Source organism: Melanerpes formicivorus, unplaced genomic scaffold (assembly GCF_026170545.1).
Source record: "Melanerpes formicivorus ecotype bairdi unplaced genomic scaffold, bMelFor1.0.p_v2 SCAF_11, whole genome shotgun sequence".
Classification (NCBI taxonomy): domain Eukaryota; kingdom Metazoa; phylum Chordata; class Aves; order Piciformes; family Picidae; genus Melanerpes; species Melanerpes formicivorus.
The window spans coordinates 19,928,055-19,944,302 of NW_027142363.1; the positions used below are offsets into that span (position 1 = coordinate 19,928,055).

The window sequence follows — 16,248 nt, forward strand, 5'->3', positions numbered from 1 at the left end:
GGGTGCTCCTGCAGCAGGCTGAAGGCCTAGGCTCTTGCTGCTCTATCTTGAACTGCGCCTGGGACCTCACCTGAATAGAAATCATAGAATTGTAGAATACTTTAGGTGGGAAGGGACCTCCAAAGGTTCAATCCCCTTGCAGTCAGCAGAGACATCCTCCACTACGTCTGGCTGCACAGAGCTTTGTACAGCCTGGCCTTGAATATGAATATCTTCAGTGCTGGGGCCTCAACTACCTCCCTGGGCAACCTGTTGCAATGTTCCACTAACCTCATGGTGCAGAATTTGTTCCTAACATCCAGCTAAATCTGCTCTTCTCTCATTTCAAACCATTACCCCTTGTCCTATCACTCCAGGCCTTTGCAAACAGTCCCTGTGCAGCCTTCTCACAGGCCCCCTGGAAGGTTGCTCTTAGTTCTCCTTGGAACCTTCTCTTCTCCAGGCTGAACAACCCCAGTTCCCTCAGCCTGTCCTCATAGCAGAGGTGCTCTTGATCATCTTCATAGCCCTCCTCTGGACCTGCTCCAGCAGGTCCATGTCCCTCCTGTGTTGAGGGCTCTAGAGCTGGATGCAAAATTAATCTGTCTTCCTAGGTGTGTTCCCTTCATTTCCTATGTCTGACACACTCCTACTTTGTCTCTGCACTTTTCCTGTGAGGTTCTTGGAAGATCTGGAATGAAGAGGTAGTGTGCCCATGTGTGAGGATTTCAGACTTGCCCAGTGCATTGACTTAATATATTGAAAGGATTAATTCATGCACCTCTGAACCAAACCAATATGCCAGTCATTCAGTTTGCTAGGTTGCAGTTTGGATCTTACTAGACACTAATCCTTTAGTATACTCTTAGTCCACTCTTTATTTCCCCCTCTTTGAGGCTGTAGCTACCAAGGGAACGATTCGGCAGAGATCTGGAGGCACAAGTGCTTTGTGTCTTCTTGTTTTGGTTGTTACACTCTGGCTTGCTAGAGGAAATGGTTCCAAATCAGGGTAGGAAATATTTGAAGTCAGGAAAGGGGTAAATATTTTTTGATGAGGGCTGATCTGTTCCCATAGTTTAAGAAGATCTTGCGAAGCCCTTGGTATGAGGTCTTAAACTAGAGTATTTTTAGAAGTAGCCTGTAGCTCAATAGCAAATCACTTGGCTCAGCCCAGTGAAACTAACCAGTGTTGTGCATGAGGACAGACTGAATGCTCTCAGTAGGTCTGGCTTTTGAGCTGTGCTCATGTTCACAGATCACTGTCAAACATTGTCTTGGCTCCTAATATTTCAGAGATGTATTTCCAACTGCTGCAAGTCATCTGTTCAAGTGTGCTGGGATTCCCAAACTGCCTGGCTTAAAGGGGCATTAACTTTCTCGAGGAAATGTCTCAAATCCTGTCCTGCACTGGTTGTGTTTCTGAGCTTTAGAGTTGGAACTTTGGACCTTTTCATTCCTTCTAGCAAGTGATTATCAAATAGCTACAGCAGTGCTTCATGCTTGGTAACCACAGCTTTGTTTCCTTTGCTCCTGAATAGGAGAATGGATTGAGTACTTGAATTAACATTTTGGGGATTCAAACCTGTTCCTACTGTTCTAATCACCATTGTCCGTTCTGCTTATCAGGGCTTGGTTACAGCCTATCTGAGCTTGGGACACACATGGATTTGGGTGAGAGATGCTGAGATTGCTGTCACTTCCTGATGCCCTCAGGCAACCACTGAAGCCTGAAACATATTAAAATGAAAATCAAACTTGGGAGAATTAATTAGCCCTCCAAGGCAAGTCCTGTGTGGTACAACCAAAAGGAGACCTGGTGAAAGAGCCTGTTCCTGTTGTTTATTTCCTCACTCAAGTTAATTGCCTAATAGGAAGAAGTCAAGCTTGTGCCTGGCTGCTTAGCCAAGAAGTCTGCTACTGAGTATACCAAACCCACCTTGATGCATTCCAGTGTGACCTGCTCTGGATGCTTCTGCTCTGGCAGGGGGGTTGGACTGGATGATCTTTTGAGGTTCCTTCCAACCAATACCATTCAGTGATTCAGCAGCTTGAGGGTTTAATGTGTTCACGGAGCAGAGCAAAATCAGTGACGAGTTGTCCTGCAGCCTCTGCTAAGATGCACCTAGTACAAGTCCTTGAAGCTGTCAAAAGGAGATAGGTTAAATGCAGTATGAACACAAATTATTTTAGAGGTTTTCTCTATCTTGCTACTTCAGTATCTTGGAGCTGCAGAAGTTGTCTGGGGACTAGTTGCCTATTAGTTCAGATTGGGTTTCATGCTGATACTGTGGCCTTCCAGTATCTGAAGGGGGCCTGCAAGAAGGCTGGGGAGGGACTTTTGAGGGTGTCAGGGAGCAATAGGACTGGGGGCAATGGAGCAAAACTAGAAATGGGTAGATTCAGATTGGTTGTTGGTAAGAAATTCTTCCCCATGAGGGTGGTGAGAGACTGGCACAGGTTGCCCAGGGAGGTGGTGGAAGCCTCCTGCCTGGAGGTTTTTGCAGCCAGACTGGATGTGGCTGTGAGCAGCCTGCTGTAGTGTGAGGTGTCCTTGCCCATGGCAGCAGGTTGGAACTAGGTTATCCTTGAGGTCCCTTCCAGCCCTGACAATTCTATGCTATGTTGGTGTGAAAGGGTATGGCATGCATTTAGTGATGCTGTGATGATAACATAAATGTGTGAGGGAAGGAAATGAGCAGGAGTTCTGTAAAAGCTGAGGCAGAAGATAAAGCAGTGTGAGCCAAGGAAGCCAATGCCAAGCCAGAGGAGGTCACCACATTACCTGAAGTGACAAAGATTGGTGTGAATGTTCAGGCTTGGGAACAGCTGCTTCTACCTTCCTCCAGCAAGTGTTGATGCATGCCCCAAAGCTGCGTGTTTAAAGCGAGCCGTGCAAAGTTCCTCTCCCAGTGCAAAGCCACAGAGGCTAGAACCAGTTCAAGAACTGTGGCTCTAATTATGATCCCATTTCTTTTTGTGCTTTTTGATCTTCCAAAACCATGTTGGCTTGATTTGTCAGCCCACTAACTAACCACTGTGACCAGAGTTAGCTACTAAGCAGAAATGTTTTGAGCCTCAATTACTGCCTGCGCTGTGGTGGTTGGTACCTAACCAATGCTGGATAGCAGGTAGAAAAGCTTCCTGTCTTCATAATTTGCACAAATAGGGAAGGTAGAAAGTCTACTGTGGGGTTTAGTGATGGTAGAGGAACTGATCTTTGTTATTGGTATAGATTTTTTGGGGGGTTCATTTCTTTGAAGCTTGTACAAATCAGTCCAGGCCTGGAAACCGTTGCTCATTATGCCTGCAGGCTACACTTAACTGCTTTCCAAGGTATATGAATTTAGGGGCAAGGAGGAGAACAAAATTCCCTTGGGAATAACTCCTTAATAGGTCAAGGCAGGGGAAATTACCAAATACTTCAGCACTGAGGTTATAAACTGTTCATAATGTGGCTGTGCCAGGTGATTCCTCTGACAGGCTTGAAACCTTGCTTAAGTTATTGACATATAAACAAAGCCACCACAGTCATTCAGCATGGGAAGCAAAACCACTTTTCAGCCTGGTGAAGAAGAGGCTCAGCTGCCTACAGCTACCTGAAGGGAGGTTGTAGCCAGGTGGGGGTTGGTCGCTTCTCCCAGACAACCAGCACCAGAACAAGAGGACACAGTCTCAAGCTGCACCAGGGGAGGTTTAGGCTGGATGGTAGGAAGAAGTTCTTCCCAGAAAGAGAGACAATAAAAAGCATTTTTTAAGACAATAAAAAGCATTTTTGTAAATATATTAACAATAAGAAGAGGGGCAGGAAGAACCTGCACTCCCTAGTGGACCTGGAGGGGAACGCAGTGACTGAGGATGAGGAGAAAGCTGAGGTCCTGAACACCTTCTTTGCCTCAATTTTTAACAGCAAGGCAGGAGTTCAGGACGAGTGGCCTCCGGAGCTGGGCGATGGGGTCGGGGAGCAGTGTAATGCCCCGGAAATCCATGAGGAGTTAGTTCGGGACCTGCTGAGCCACTTGGATATTCACAAGTCCATGGGACCAGATGGGATCCATCCTAGGGTGCTGAGGGAGCTGGCAGATGTGCTAGCTAGGCCACTCTCCATCATTTTCCTCCAGTCCTGGCTCACAGGTGAGGTCCCAGATGACTGGAAACTGGCCAACGTGGTCCCCATCCACAAGAAGGGTCGGGTGGAGGAACCTGGAAACTACAGGCCGGTCAGCCTGACCTCAGTGCCAGGGAAAGTGATGGAGCAGATTATCCTGGCGGCAATAACTGCGCACCTGAAGGATGGCCAAGGGCTCAGGTCCAGCCAACATGGATTCAGGAAGGGCAGATCCTGCCTCTCCAACCTGATCTCCTTCTATGATCAGGTGACCCGTCTGGTGGATGTGGGGAGGCCTGTGGATGTGGTCTACCTGGACTTCAGCAAGGCCTTTGACACCATCCCCCACAGCAAACTGCTGGCTAAGCTGTCAGCACATGGATTGGACCATTACACTCTGTGCTGGGTTAGGAACTGGCTGGAGGGCCAGGCCCAGAGAGTGGTAGTGAACGGTGCCACATCCAGCTGGAGGCCAGTCACCAGTGGTGTCCCCCAGGGATCAGTGCTGGGCCCTGTCCTCTTCAACATACTCATTGATGATCTGGATGAAGGGGTAGAGTCAGTCATCAGCAAGTTTGCAGATGACACCAAGTTAGGGGCAGATGTTAGTCAGTTAGAGGGTAGAAAGGCTCTGCAGAGGGACCTCGACCGACTGGACAGATGGGCAGAGTCCAATGGGATGGCTTTCAACAAGTCCAAGTGCCGAGTGCTGCACTTTGGCTACGGCAATCCCATGCAGAGCTATAGGCTGGGGTCGGAGTGGCTGGAGAGCTCCCAAACAGAGAGGGACCTGGGGGTGCTGATCGACAGCCACCTGAATATGAGCCAGCAGTGTGCCCAGGTGGCCAGGAGGGCCAATAGCATCCTGGCCTGCATTAGGAATAGTGTGGCCAGCAGGAGCAGGGAGGTCATTGTGCCCCTGTACTCTGCTTTGGTTAGGCCGCACCTTGAGTCCTGTGTCCAGTTCTGGGCCCCTCAGTTTAAGAAGGACATTGAGACACTTGAGCGTGTCCAGAGAAGGGCAACAAGGCTGGGGAGAGGCCTTGAACACAAGCCCTATGAGGAGAGGCTGAGGGAGCTGGGGTTGTTTAGCCTGGAGAAGAGGAGGCTCAGGGGTGACCTCATTGCCCTCTACAACTACCTGAAGGGTGGTTGTAGCCAGGAAGGGGTTGGCCTCTTCTCCCAGGCACCCAGCACCAGAACAAGGGGACACAGTCTCAAGCTGCGCCAGGGGAGGTTCAGAGGTGAGGAGGAAGTTCTTCACCGAGCGAGTCATTCGGCATTGGAACGGGTTGCCCAGGGAGGTGGTTGAGTCATCGACCCTGGAGGCGTTCAAGGGGAGATTGGACGTGGCACTTGGTGCCATGGTCTAGTCATGAGGTCTGTGTTGATAGGACCTCGAGGATGAGTCCAACCTTTCCAACCTAAGTGATACTGTGATAAAAAGAGCCTGGATGAGGTGCTTGGTGCCATGGTTTAGCTGATTAGATGGTGTTGGATGATAGGCTGGACTCGATGATCTCAAAGGTCTTTTCCAACCTGGTTAATTCTATTCTATTCTATCTAGACTGGCCATTGGAATGTGCTGCCCAGGGAGGTGGTGGAGTCACCATCCCTGCAGGTGTTTAAGAGCAGCCTGGATGAGGCACTTGGTGCCATGGTTTAGTTGATTAGATGGTGTTGGGTGATAGGTTGGACTTGATGATCTCAAAGGTCTTTTCCTGCATGGTTAATTCTGTGTTCTGTACTCCAGGCTGCCAGCAAAAACTGTTCAGCCTTTTGGTAAGAAAGAAACAAAACCCAAAAAATCCTCAACCAAGCAAACCCCCAAACCTTCCCCCCTCCAACCCCACCCAACCCAAAAAACCTCACCCAATCCAGAAGTGATTTGAGTGGAAGATGCTTACTAATAATTTTTTTCCTCTCTCTTAATCTCACAGCTGATTGCAATGCTGTTCTTAAAGCTCTACAGCCCATTTTTCAGGAGCAGGGAATGACAGAAACAGTTCATAACTGGGAAGATCATGGCTATTTAGCAACCTATATTCAAAAAAATGGCAGGTGAGTGGTTTTCCTTTTCCTCCCTGTTGGATTCTGTCCCCTCTGTCCTACCTTACAATTATTTTTCTCCCTATATCTGATCTCCTTCAAAGGTGTTAATTTACTAGCCTCTGTCTGAAGTGGCTAGGTTCAGAATGCTGATAATCTTGTCTGTATCATCTTGCAGTGTGGGTATCAGAGAGTTGCATTGCTCACTCTGGGCTATATTGATGTAGTAACACTGTGCAGTGTCTTATCAGGGCTAACCCTTCCACATTTGACTGGGAGCATCCATGACCTCCCTGGGCAACCTGTTCCAGTGTCTCACCACCCTCATGGGGAAGAACTTCTTCTTAACATCCAATCTGAATATACCCATTTCTAATTTACTTTCCATTCCCCCCAGTCCTATCACTCCCTGACACCCTCAGAAGTCCCTCCCCAGCTTTCTTGCAGCCCCCTTCAGATACTGGAAAGCCACAAGGAGGTCTCCTCAGAGTCTTCTCTTCTCCAGAGTGAACAACCCCAACTCCCTCAGTTTGTCCTCATAGGAGAGAAGATGCAGCCCCCTAATCTTCAGTGCTCCATCTTAGATAATGATTTAGGCTGCAAGGCACCTCAAGGATCATCCAGTACCAACCCCCTGCCACGGGCAGGGACACCTTACACTAGATCAGGTTGCTCAAGACCTTATCCAACCTGGCCTTGAACATCTCCAGGGAGGGGGCAACCACACCCTCCCTGGACAACCTCTTCCAATGTCTCACCAACCTCATGGGGAAGAACTTCTTCCTGATCTCCAGTCTAAATCAGCCCTTCTCAAGCTTCAATCTATTTCCTCTTGTCCTATCATGATGTGAGAGTTGGTGCTGTTCATGAGCAGGGGTTTTGTGAATATGAGCAAACGTATTTTTAACCAGCCAAAGGTGACTGAGCCAGTACAAGACAAAGATGCACAAGAGATGTAACAAGCTGGGTACTAATCCCATGAAAAATGTTTGAGATGAGATAGTGACAGGTTGCTAAACTGTGTCTACACTCCAAAGTCTGCAGAGATAATCCCAGTAGCTTGCAGTGTGCCCTATGCTACAGATTGTTTGAAATCTGGGCACTGCTGATGACACAAGACCAAATGCAAGGCCCTGCGTCTTGATTGGGGCAGTCCCAAACACTGATACAGGCTGGGCAGAGACTGGCTTAAGAGCAACCCTGAAGAAAAGGCCTTGGGGGTGCTGGTGGATGAGAAGCTCAACATGAGCCAGCAGTGTGCACTTGCAGCCCAGAGAGCCAAGCAGAGCCTGGGCTGCAGCAAGAGAAGCATAGCCAGCAGGTTCAGGGAGGTGATTCTCCCCCTCTGCTCCACTCTGCTGAGACCCCAGCTGGAGCACTGTGTCCAGCTCTGGAGCCTCTATTACAGGAAGGATCTGGAGGTGCTGGAAGGTGTCCAGAGAAGGGCCACGAGGATGAGCAGAGGGCTGGAGTTGCTCTGATATAGAGACAGATTGAGAGAGTTGGGGCTGTGGATGTCAGGAAGAAGCTCTTCCCCATGAGGGTGGTGAGAGACTGACAGAGGTTGCCCAGGGAGGTGGTGGAAGCCTCATCCCTGGAGGTTTTTGTAGCTAGGCTGGATGTGGCTGTGAGCAAACTGATGTAGTGTGAAGTGTCCCTGCCCATGGCAGGGGGTTTGGGACTGGCTGCTCCTTGGGGTCTCTTCCAACCCTAAGAGTTCTATGATTCTGTGATGCTGTGAACAGCCCAGTGTGTGGCTGTTGAAGGAATTGGAGCTGATCTAGGGATTAAACCACGCTTTCCTGTTGTCATTACCAAAGCACCAGAACCCTCTTCTCCTTTGTCTGAAGCTAAGCAAGCAAAAGTCACGAGTCCACTCTACCTGGTCCATTTACTTTGTGATTCACTCTGACAAAGGACCTAATTGAGGGAAGTTCATCTTGAAACGTTTAATAATGGGGTTGTCAACACAAGAGTGTAGAGCTGGGTGGGAAATAGCTCCCTTGAGCCACTCAAGTCTCTCTGTAGTGGTGGGGATGGATATATACTTCTGTGCCTTTGCAGCCTCCTTACCCAAGTGCTGTATGAGTCAGTAGCACATGCAGGGCAGGAACTCTTCCTCTGAATTTTGAGACTCCAGCAGTCATGTTTTTTATGGGCTTTGTGTTTTCAGTTGTTCCCCATGAGGGTGTTGAGACACTGGCACAGGTTGCCCAGGGAGGTGGTGGAAGCCTCCTGCCTGGAGGTTTTTGCAGTCAGGCTGGATGTGGCTGTGAGCAACCTGCTGTAGTGTGAGGTGTCCCAGGCCATGTCCGGGGGGTTGGCAGTAGATGATCCTTGAGGTCTCTTCCAACCCTGACAATTCTATGATTCTATTTTAGAATGCATTCAAGGGTCACCTGAAGCAGCATGCTTTTACTGAAGCATCAGTTACTCTGGCTAAGACTGGACAGCTAATTTTAGGAATGGGAAGTCTCTATCTCTTTTAATGTGTATGATCCTTTGTACAGAGTCATAGGGCCCAGTATATCTTAACAGGTTTCAAGTCATTGAGTCGAGGGTGGGGAGAAATTTCAAGCTAGCCTTTGGAGATTAAGCATCTCCTCAACTAATGCTGAATTTCAATAGCATCACTGTTTGTGACCAAGTACTCTTCTGATCCTGCCTACAGCCACCAGGGTTTTTCTGGTTCCTTGTGCATCCCTGCTCCCCCTGTTTGTAGGGTTCTCTCTGAGAAGTCTTTAGAAACCCACAAAACCTGGAGCTTGGAGTCTTTCTCTCTACAGCAGAAGATTGTCTGTTGGAAAAGCTTTGTCCTTCCTTATACATCTCCATTTTTAGCTTGTGTCTGAAGCCTTGTTTAGAGAAGTGTAATCCTGCTGGCATTTGACTTCACTGTTCACCACAGTGCCAGATTTATCCAGTTGAAGTCGGTGTGTGTGTCACTGAGGTGGTGAGGAACGCTAACAGCACGAAGGGAGGGGTGTGTTTACTTTGTTAGTCTTTTACTAGCCACACTATGTGCTAGTCAGCATGTTTTAAAGGAGGAGGATGAGCTTTCCTCAGCTCTTTTGTTGCAGGCTGAAATGCTTATTCATGTAGCTTACCTAGAAGACAAAAAAATGTGATGGAGGTTTGGAAGCAGTTGCTAAGAACCAGCAACAGTTTAGAACCCTGCTAGCTTTCATTGGCTTAATTACCTTGTGTGGTAGAAAAGAGAACAGCAGTCATGGTGTGGTGGATAAATTGTGGCTGCTTATTACTTAAGGTCCCTTAAATACTCTAATTAAGATGAAGAGCATTTAAAAGAGAGAGTATTCTGCATTTTGGGATTTTCCACTATAAGCAGGTCTTTGTTTCCTCCCTCCTGAGTAATTGGGCAGCTGTTTTTGTTGGCAGGCTGGCTCTTAAATACTTGAATTATTTTCTGGTTACTCAGTTTGTCAGCAGATGAAAGCTTTGAAGAGATGTTTGTGTGTACCTAGCTGTTTAATTTTGGGGGTGCAGCAGTGGGAAATGCCTTCTCTCATGTGTGGGGTTGCAGGGTTTCTTACTTAGCACAGGTAACTAAGGTAAGATACCCATTTGTTGTTTAGAATATGTTGATCTCTCTGCTTGTGGTTCCCTCTAAAGAGGATGCTCATCCAAACCCTCTGTTTCAAACAGTTAAATCCCACGTGCACAAATGAAAAATTATTTCCTGACATTTTGGTCCTTCCAGTTGTTTAGGTGGCAAGATGGATGACAGGGAATGGATTGAAGCTTGAGGAGGGCAGGTTTAGACTGGAGATGAGGAAGAAATTCATTCCAGTGAGGGTGGTGACATTGGAACAGGTTGCCCAGGGAGGTGGTGGTTGCCCCCTCCCTGGAGGAGTTTGAGGCCAGGTTGGATGAGACCTTGAGTAAGCTGCTCTAGTAGAAGGTGTCCCTGCCCATGGCAGGGGGGTTAGAACTGGCTGATCCTTGAGGTCCCTTCCAACCCTAACAATTCTATGATTCTGTGCTCCATTCTGAATTGAGACTAGGTATCTTCAAGGCCTATTCCCGCCTAAACCATTCTATAAGATGCAGCACTCAAGATTATAGGGCTGCAGCACCTCTCCTATGAGGGTAGACTGTGGGAGTTGGAGTTTGTAGAAGAGGAGGCTCTGAGGAAACCTAATTGTGGCCTTCCAGTATCTGAAAGGGACCTGCAAGAGAGCTGGGGAGGGACTTTTGAGGGTGTCAGGGAGTGATAGGACTGGGGGGGGATGGAACAAAACTAGAAATGGGTAGGTTCAAATTGGATGTTAGGAAGAAGTTGTTCCCCATGAGGGTGGTGAGACACTGGCAGAGGTTGGCCAGGGAGGTGGTGGAAGCCTCATCCCTGGAGGTTTTTGCGGCCAGGCTGGATGTGGCTGTGAGCAACCTGCTGTAGTGTGAGGTGTCCCTGCCCATGGCAGGGGGGTTGGAACTGGATGACCCTTGAGGTCCCTTCTAACCCTAACAATTCTGTGATTCTGTGCTCCATTCTGAATTGTTTCTGCACTTGAGACTTGTTTTCATGCAACCACAAAAAGCTTTGAGCGCACTGCCCTGGAAGACCTGGCAGGTACACAACAGGTACAGCAAGAAAGTGGAGCCTTGTTAGCAGGGAGCTGCTTTTCACATGCAGATTTTATTTCCTAAGGAAAAGGATCCCTCACTGAGCTCTCTTTACTTGCTGCTTTTATCAAAGGGTATGCAAGCACACCCCCCAAAGGTGTGCCAAATGTTTCATTTTGAAAACTGGGATTAAATGTTTCAGTAAGACAAGATGCAGGAGGGGGAACCTCTTGGAGAAAACTTCATTTCCATATGTGGTGTGGTTTTTTTGCTTTCTCCTCATTTGGATTTTGAAGTAAACTTCTGGATGCATTTTCATAGATGGAAAAACTCAGGCAGTCCCCATCCCTGGAAGTGTTCAAGGTGAGGCTGAAGGCTCTGAGCAATCTGATCTGGTTGAGGATGCCCCTGCTGGTTGCAGAGGAGGTTGGGCTGGATGACCTTTGGAGGTCCCTTCCAACCCAGACCATCCTGTGATTCTCTTCATTGTTTAACAGTCTTCTCAGGGATGTCCAATGACAGGACAAGGGGCAATGGGTGCAATCTGGAGCAGAGGAGGTCCCACGTGAACATGAGGAAAACCTTTCCCTGTGAGGGTGCCAGAGCCCTGGCGCAGGTTGCCCAGGAGGGTTGTGGAGTCTCCTTCTCTGGTGACATTCAAAACCCACCTGGATGTGCTCCTGTGTGAGCTGCTTTAGGTGCTCCTGCTCAAGCAGGGGAGTTGGCCTGAGTGATCCTTCAACATCCTTTCCAACCTCTAACATTCTGTGATTCTGAGAAGTGAGTTTCCCCCTGGTTTCTTTGTCAGTCCTTCCTTAACTCTTCAGCACTACAAACCACTGCTGTCCAGAGCCAACAGACTGTTTATACTCTGAAATCACTTCAGTGAGTTTCATTTGATCTTTTTACTGTTAAATATTTACAGTTTTCAGATAACACTTGCAGAATATTTGGGTTTTGCTGAGTACAGCTAAGGATATCTGCTGGCCACAGCAGTTCCCACCGTGAAGAGGTAGAGTTCCTTTTTGAGGCTGATAGTTTAGGAAAGGAGCTCTGGGACAAAAAGAAAAGGTAGGAGCAGTGGGAAGATGAGAGGTCAGCTGAACTTTGTTTCAACAAGAGTTGCTTTGTGTTTTGCCTTTGAGGCTGAGTGGGATAAGAGCAGAGAAGGAAAGAAAGGGACATTCACAGAACTGTATCTCACTGGAGATTCTCAGTGTTGTAGTAAGAGACAGCCACTCCTGAATACTCTTATCTTTGCTTGATTCTTCTGTTCCCATTCCCTCCTCTGCCCTCTACTTCCAGTGTATACTTTTCCTCCCTTCTTTTATGTAATCCCCTTGTAGCTTTTCTGTTTGTTGTTTCTTCTCCCTTCCCCAGTGTGGGAAAGATATCACCACTGCTACTCTGTTTTGATTTTATTTTGGCCTTCTTTCTAGTCCTTATCTTTTCTTTTGCTTGTTGCAAAGGCTAGAAGGTCCTTTGTCTACCCAACACCTAGTATGCTGAAGCCTTGCTCTTTGTTCTCGAACTGTTCCTTGCAATAAATACAACATCCAGCTGAAGCTTTGTCTGCCTTGCATCTATGTTCATCAACAAGAATTTGCTGCTGTGATTTCTTTGCCAAAGATGTGATTTGCTCTGGGGCAGTTATTGTTTCTTTCTCCTAAATTTTTATTCAGCTTTGAATGGGTCCTCTGTGAGTAGTTGCTATAAAGATGTATTGTGTTTTAAGATACAGAGGAAGGAGAGTGTCCAGTTCTCTTGAGGCTTTCTTTCAGTTAAAATCAAGCCAACACAGCACAACTATTCAAGCAGGCCCTCTTTAAAGAGCTGTGACCATGAGGATGATCAGAGGGCTGGAGCACCTCTCCTGTGAGGGCTGGCTGAGAAAGTTAGTTGTTCAGTCTGGAGGGGAGAAGGCTCCAAGGAGACCTGCTTATGGCCTTCCAGTATCTGAAGAGGGCTACAAGAAAGCTGGGGAGGGACATTTAGGGTGTTGGGTAGTGATAGGACTTGGGGGAATGGATCCAAGCTAGAGGAGGGGAGATTTAGATTGGATGTTAGGAAGAAGTTCTTCCCCATGAGACACTGGCACAGGTTGCCCAGGGAGGTGGTGGAAGCCTCATCCCTGGAGGTTTTTGCAGCCAGGCTGGATGTGGCTATGAGCAACCTGCTGTAGTGTGAGGTGTCCCTGCCCAGGGGGGTTGGAACTGGATGAAACTTGAGGTCCCTTCCAACCTTGACAATCCTGTGATTCTATGACTAGTAGGGAGTAAGCTTTCCCCTCATACCATAGTTCCTCTGGTTTAAACATCTTGTTTCACTGCCATGCTGTTTTTATTAGCTATGTAGTGACTGCCATGCTCTTGCAACACTGCTGCTTGGTGACTTGCAGGGGAAGACTGGAGCTGGCACTGACAACACTTACAGATGGCTGGAAAAGAAGCTTGTGTTCCAAGTTTAATGTAACTTGTTTCAGACTTTTCTTTCTTCACACTCTACTTTTTTTTTGAGTGTCCAGCAAATCCAGGGAGGTTCTCCTCCCCCTCTACTCTGCCCTGCTGAGACCTTATCTTGAGTACTACATTCAGGTCTGGGCTCCCCAGTTCAAGAGGGACAGGGATGTGGTTTAGAGGGTCTAGCAAAGGGCTACAGGGATGCTGAATGGACTGGAGACTGCCTGATGAGGAGAGGCTGAGAGCCCTGGGGCTCTTTAGTCTGGGAAAGAGAAGACTGAGAGGGGATTTAATCAATGTTTATAAATATCTGAGGGCTGGGGGTCAAGAGGGAGGGGACAGGCTCTGCTCAGTTGCACCCTGTGATAGGACAAGGAGCAATGGATGTAAGCTGCAGCACAGGAGGTTCCATCTCAACACAAGGGGGAACTTCTTCACTGTGAGGGTCACAGAACACTGGAGCAGGCTGCCCAGAGAGGTTGTGGAGCCTCCTCCCCTGGAGACTTTCCAGCCCTGTCTGGATGTGTTCCTGTGTGACCTGAGCTGGATTCTATGGCCCTGCTCTGGCAGGGGGGTTGGACTCGATCTCTTTGGGTCCCTTCCAACCCCTGACATCCTGTGATCATAAAGTCCCTGTCTGTCTCTTCCCTTTGTAGCTTTGCCAATTTGAGAATTCACCCTCATGGATTGGTGTTGGTGGACCTGCAGAGCTACAGTGACCATGTGAAAGGAAGAGAAGAAGTTGATAAGGTATGGCTGATGCTCAGCACACTGCATGAAGAGTCCCTTTTCTGCAGGCTTATCCAAGCATAGCTTGGCAAAAGAGTTTTGAAGTAGTTTTAAGATTTTTTTTTTTTAGGAAGTATCAAACCTGAATTCTTGCAAATGAGGAGTAGTAACACTTGTAGTAGTTAGCTGTAGGTGTGCACACTCTTTTGCATACCCTGGGCTAATGTGCTCTGCTGTGAAAACATAGCTGCCTTAGTTAGTGCTTAGATGTCTCTAGGTACCCAGGGCAATGAGAAGTGATGTTTAGCACACAACCTTGTGTATTAGTGTGTGACTGTTACTTTTTACTCACTTACTTGAGAGATGGGGAGCCTCAGTACTCAAACTTCTGCCCCACAGAGAAAAAGAATTTCTTCCCTGGTGTGAAGGCTACAGGAATTGTTTTCTGCCATTGAAGGGCCAGAAGTGTCCAATGCAGTTGGGCAGGCTGGGGATGGTCCTACAGCTCTGCCCTGGACAAAATTAAATTCTCTTGGTCCAGCAGTAACTTTACTGGGGAGCTCAGGTAGTTTCAGGTGCTCTTTGGCTTTTGGAGGTCTTAGCAGTCACCTCCAGCCCAGTGAGGGGTTGGGGAGAAGCCCATGAGCCCCTAAGGAATGAGATGTGGTTCCTGGTTCCCTTTTAGTGTGCCAAGTTGGAGACAGTGGTTTTAAACTGAAGCAGGGTAGATTCAGGTTGGATGTTAGGTCTTTATAATGAGAATGAAATACTGGAACAGGGTGTCCAGGGGTGTGGTTGCAGCCTTGTCCTTGGAGACATGCAAGACCAGACTCAGTGTGACCCTGACAGCCTGATCTAGTTGGAGGTGTCCCTGCTGACTGCAGGGGGTTTGGACAAGAAGACCTTTAGTTTCATAGTTTCATTCAGGGTTGGAAGGGACCACAAGGATCATCCAGTTCCAACCCCCCTTCCATGGGCAGGGACACCCCACATCAGATCAGGCTGGACAGAGCCTCATCCAGCCTGCTCTTAAACACCCCCAGGGACAGGGGCCTCGACCACCTCCCTGGACAACACATTCCAGGGTTTCACCACTCTCATGGTGAAGAACCTCCTCCTCACATCTAGCCTGAATCTCTCCACCTCCAGCTTCATTCCATTCCCCCTAGTCCTATCACTACCTGAGATCCTGAGAAGTCCTTCCCCAGCCTTCCTGTAGGCCCCCTTCAGATACTGGAAGGCCACAATTAGGTCACCTCGGAGCCTTCTCTTCTGCAGACTGTACAGCCCCAACTCCTTCAGTCTGCCCTCATAGGAGAGGTGCTCCAGCCCTCTGATCATCCTTGTGGCCCTTCTCTGGACACCTTCCAGCACCTCCACATCCCTCTTGTAATAGGGGCTCCAGAACTGGGCACAGTACTCCAGGTGGGGTCTCACCAGGGCTGAGTAGAGGGGGAGGATCACCTCCCTCGACCTGCTAGCCACACTTCTCCTGATGCAGCCCAGGATCTGATTGGCTTTGCGGGCTGCAAGAGCACATTGAGAGCTCATGTTGAGCTTTTTGTCCACCAGCACCCCCAAGTCTCTCTCCTCAGGGATACTTTCCAGCCAGTCACTGCCCAGCCTGTATTTGTGCCTGGGATTGCCTCGACCCAGATGCAGGACCCTGCACTTGCTCTTGTTGAACCTCATGAGGTTGGCTTGTGCCCACCTCTCCAGCCTGTCAAGGTCCCTCTGGATGGCCTCCCTTCCCTCCAGCGTGTCTGCTGCACCACACAGCTTGGTGTCGTCAGCAAACTTGCTGAGGGTGCACTCAGTGCCACTGTCCATGTCCCCCACAAAGATGTTGAATAAGACAGGTCCCAGGACTGATCCCTGAGGGACTCCACTTGTCACTGGCCTCCACTGGGACATGGAGCCATTGACAGCCACTCTTTGGGTGCGGCCATCAAGCCAGTTCCTTATCCATCTAGTGGTCCACCCATCAAACCCATGTGTCACCAGTTTGGAGACCAGGATGTGGTGCGGGACAGTGTCGAAGGCTTTGCTCAGGTCCAGGTAAATGACATCAGTTGCTCACCCCTCATCTATTAATTTTGTCACCTGCTCATAGAAGGCCACCAGGTTGGTCAGGCAGGATTTGCCCTTGGCAAAGCCATGCTGACTGCTCCCAATCGCCTCTTCACTATTCTTTTGAGCGAGTAGTGACTCCAGGAGGATCTGCTCCATGATCTTTCCAGGCACAGAGGTGAGACTGACTGGCCTGTAGTTCCCTGGTTCCTCCTTCTTACCCTTTTTGAAGATGGGGGCAATGTTTCCCCTTTTCCAGTCTGTGGGGACTTC

General features: G+C 48.6%; 1 protein-coding gene across 1 annotated transcript in view; it reads left to right on the top strand.

The window, feature by feature from the left end:
• The window catches only part of SMS (spermine synthase), a 65,976-nt gene that overhangs the window by 22,184 nt on the left and 27,544 nt on the right, over window positions 1-16,248 (top strand). Inside the window, exons 2-3 of the mRNA XM_068144783.1 lie at window positions 6,025-6,145; window positions 13,833-13,926. Coding sequence (XP_068000884.1) covers window positions 6,025-6,145; window positions 13,833-13,926 — 215 coding nt within the window. The remainder of the gene's footprint in view (window positions 1-6,024; window positions 6,146-13,832; window positions 13,927-16,248) is intronic.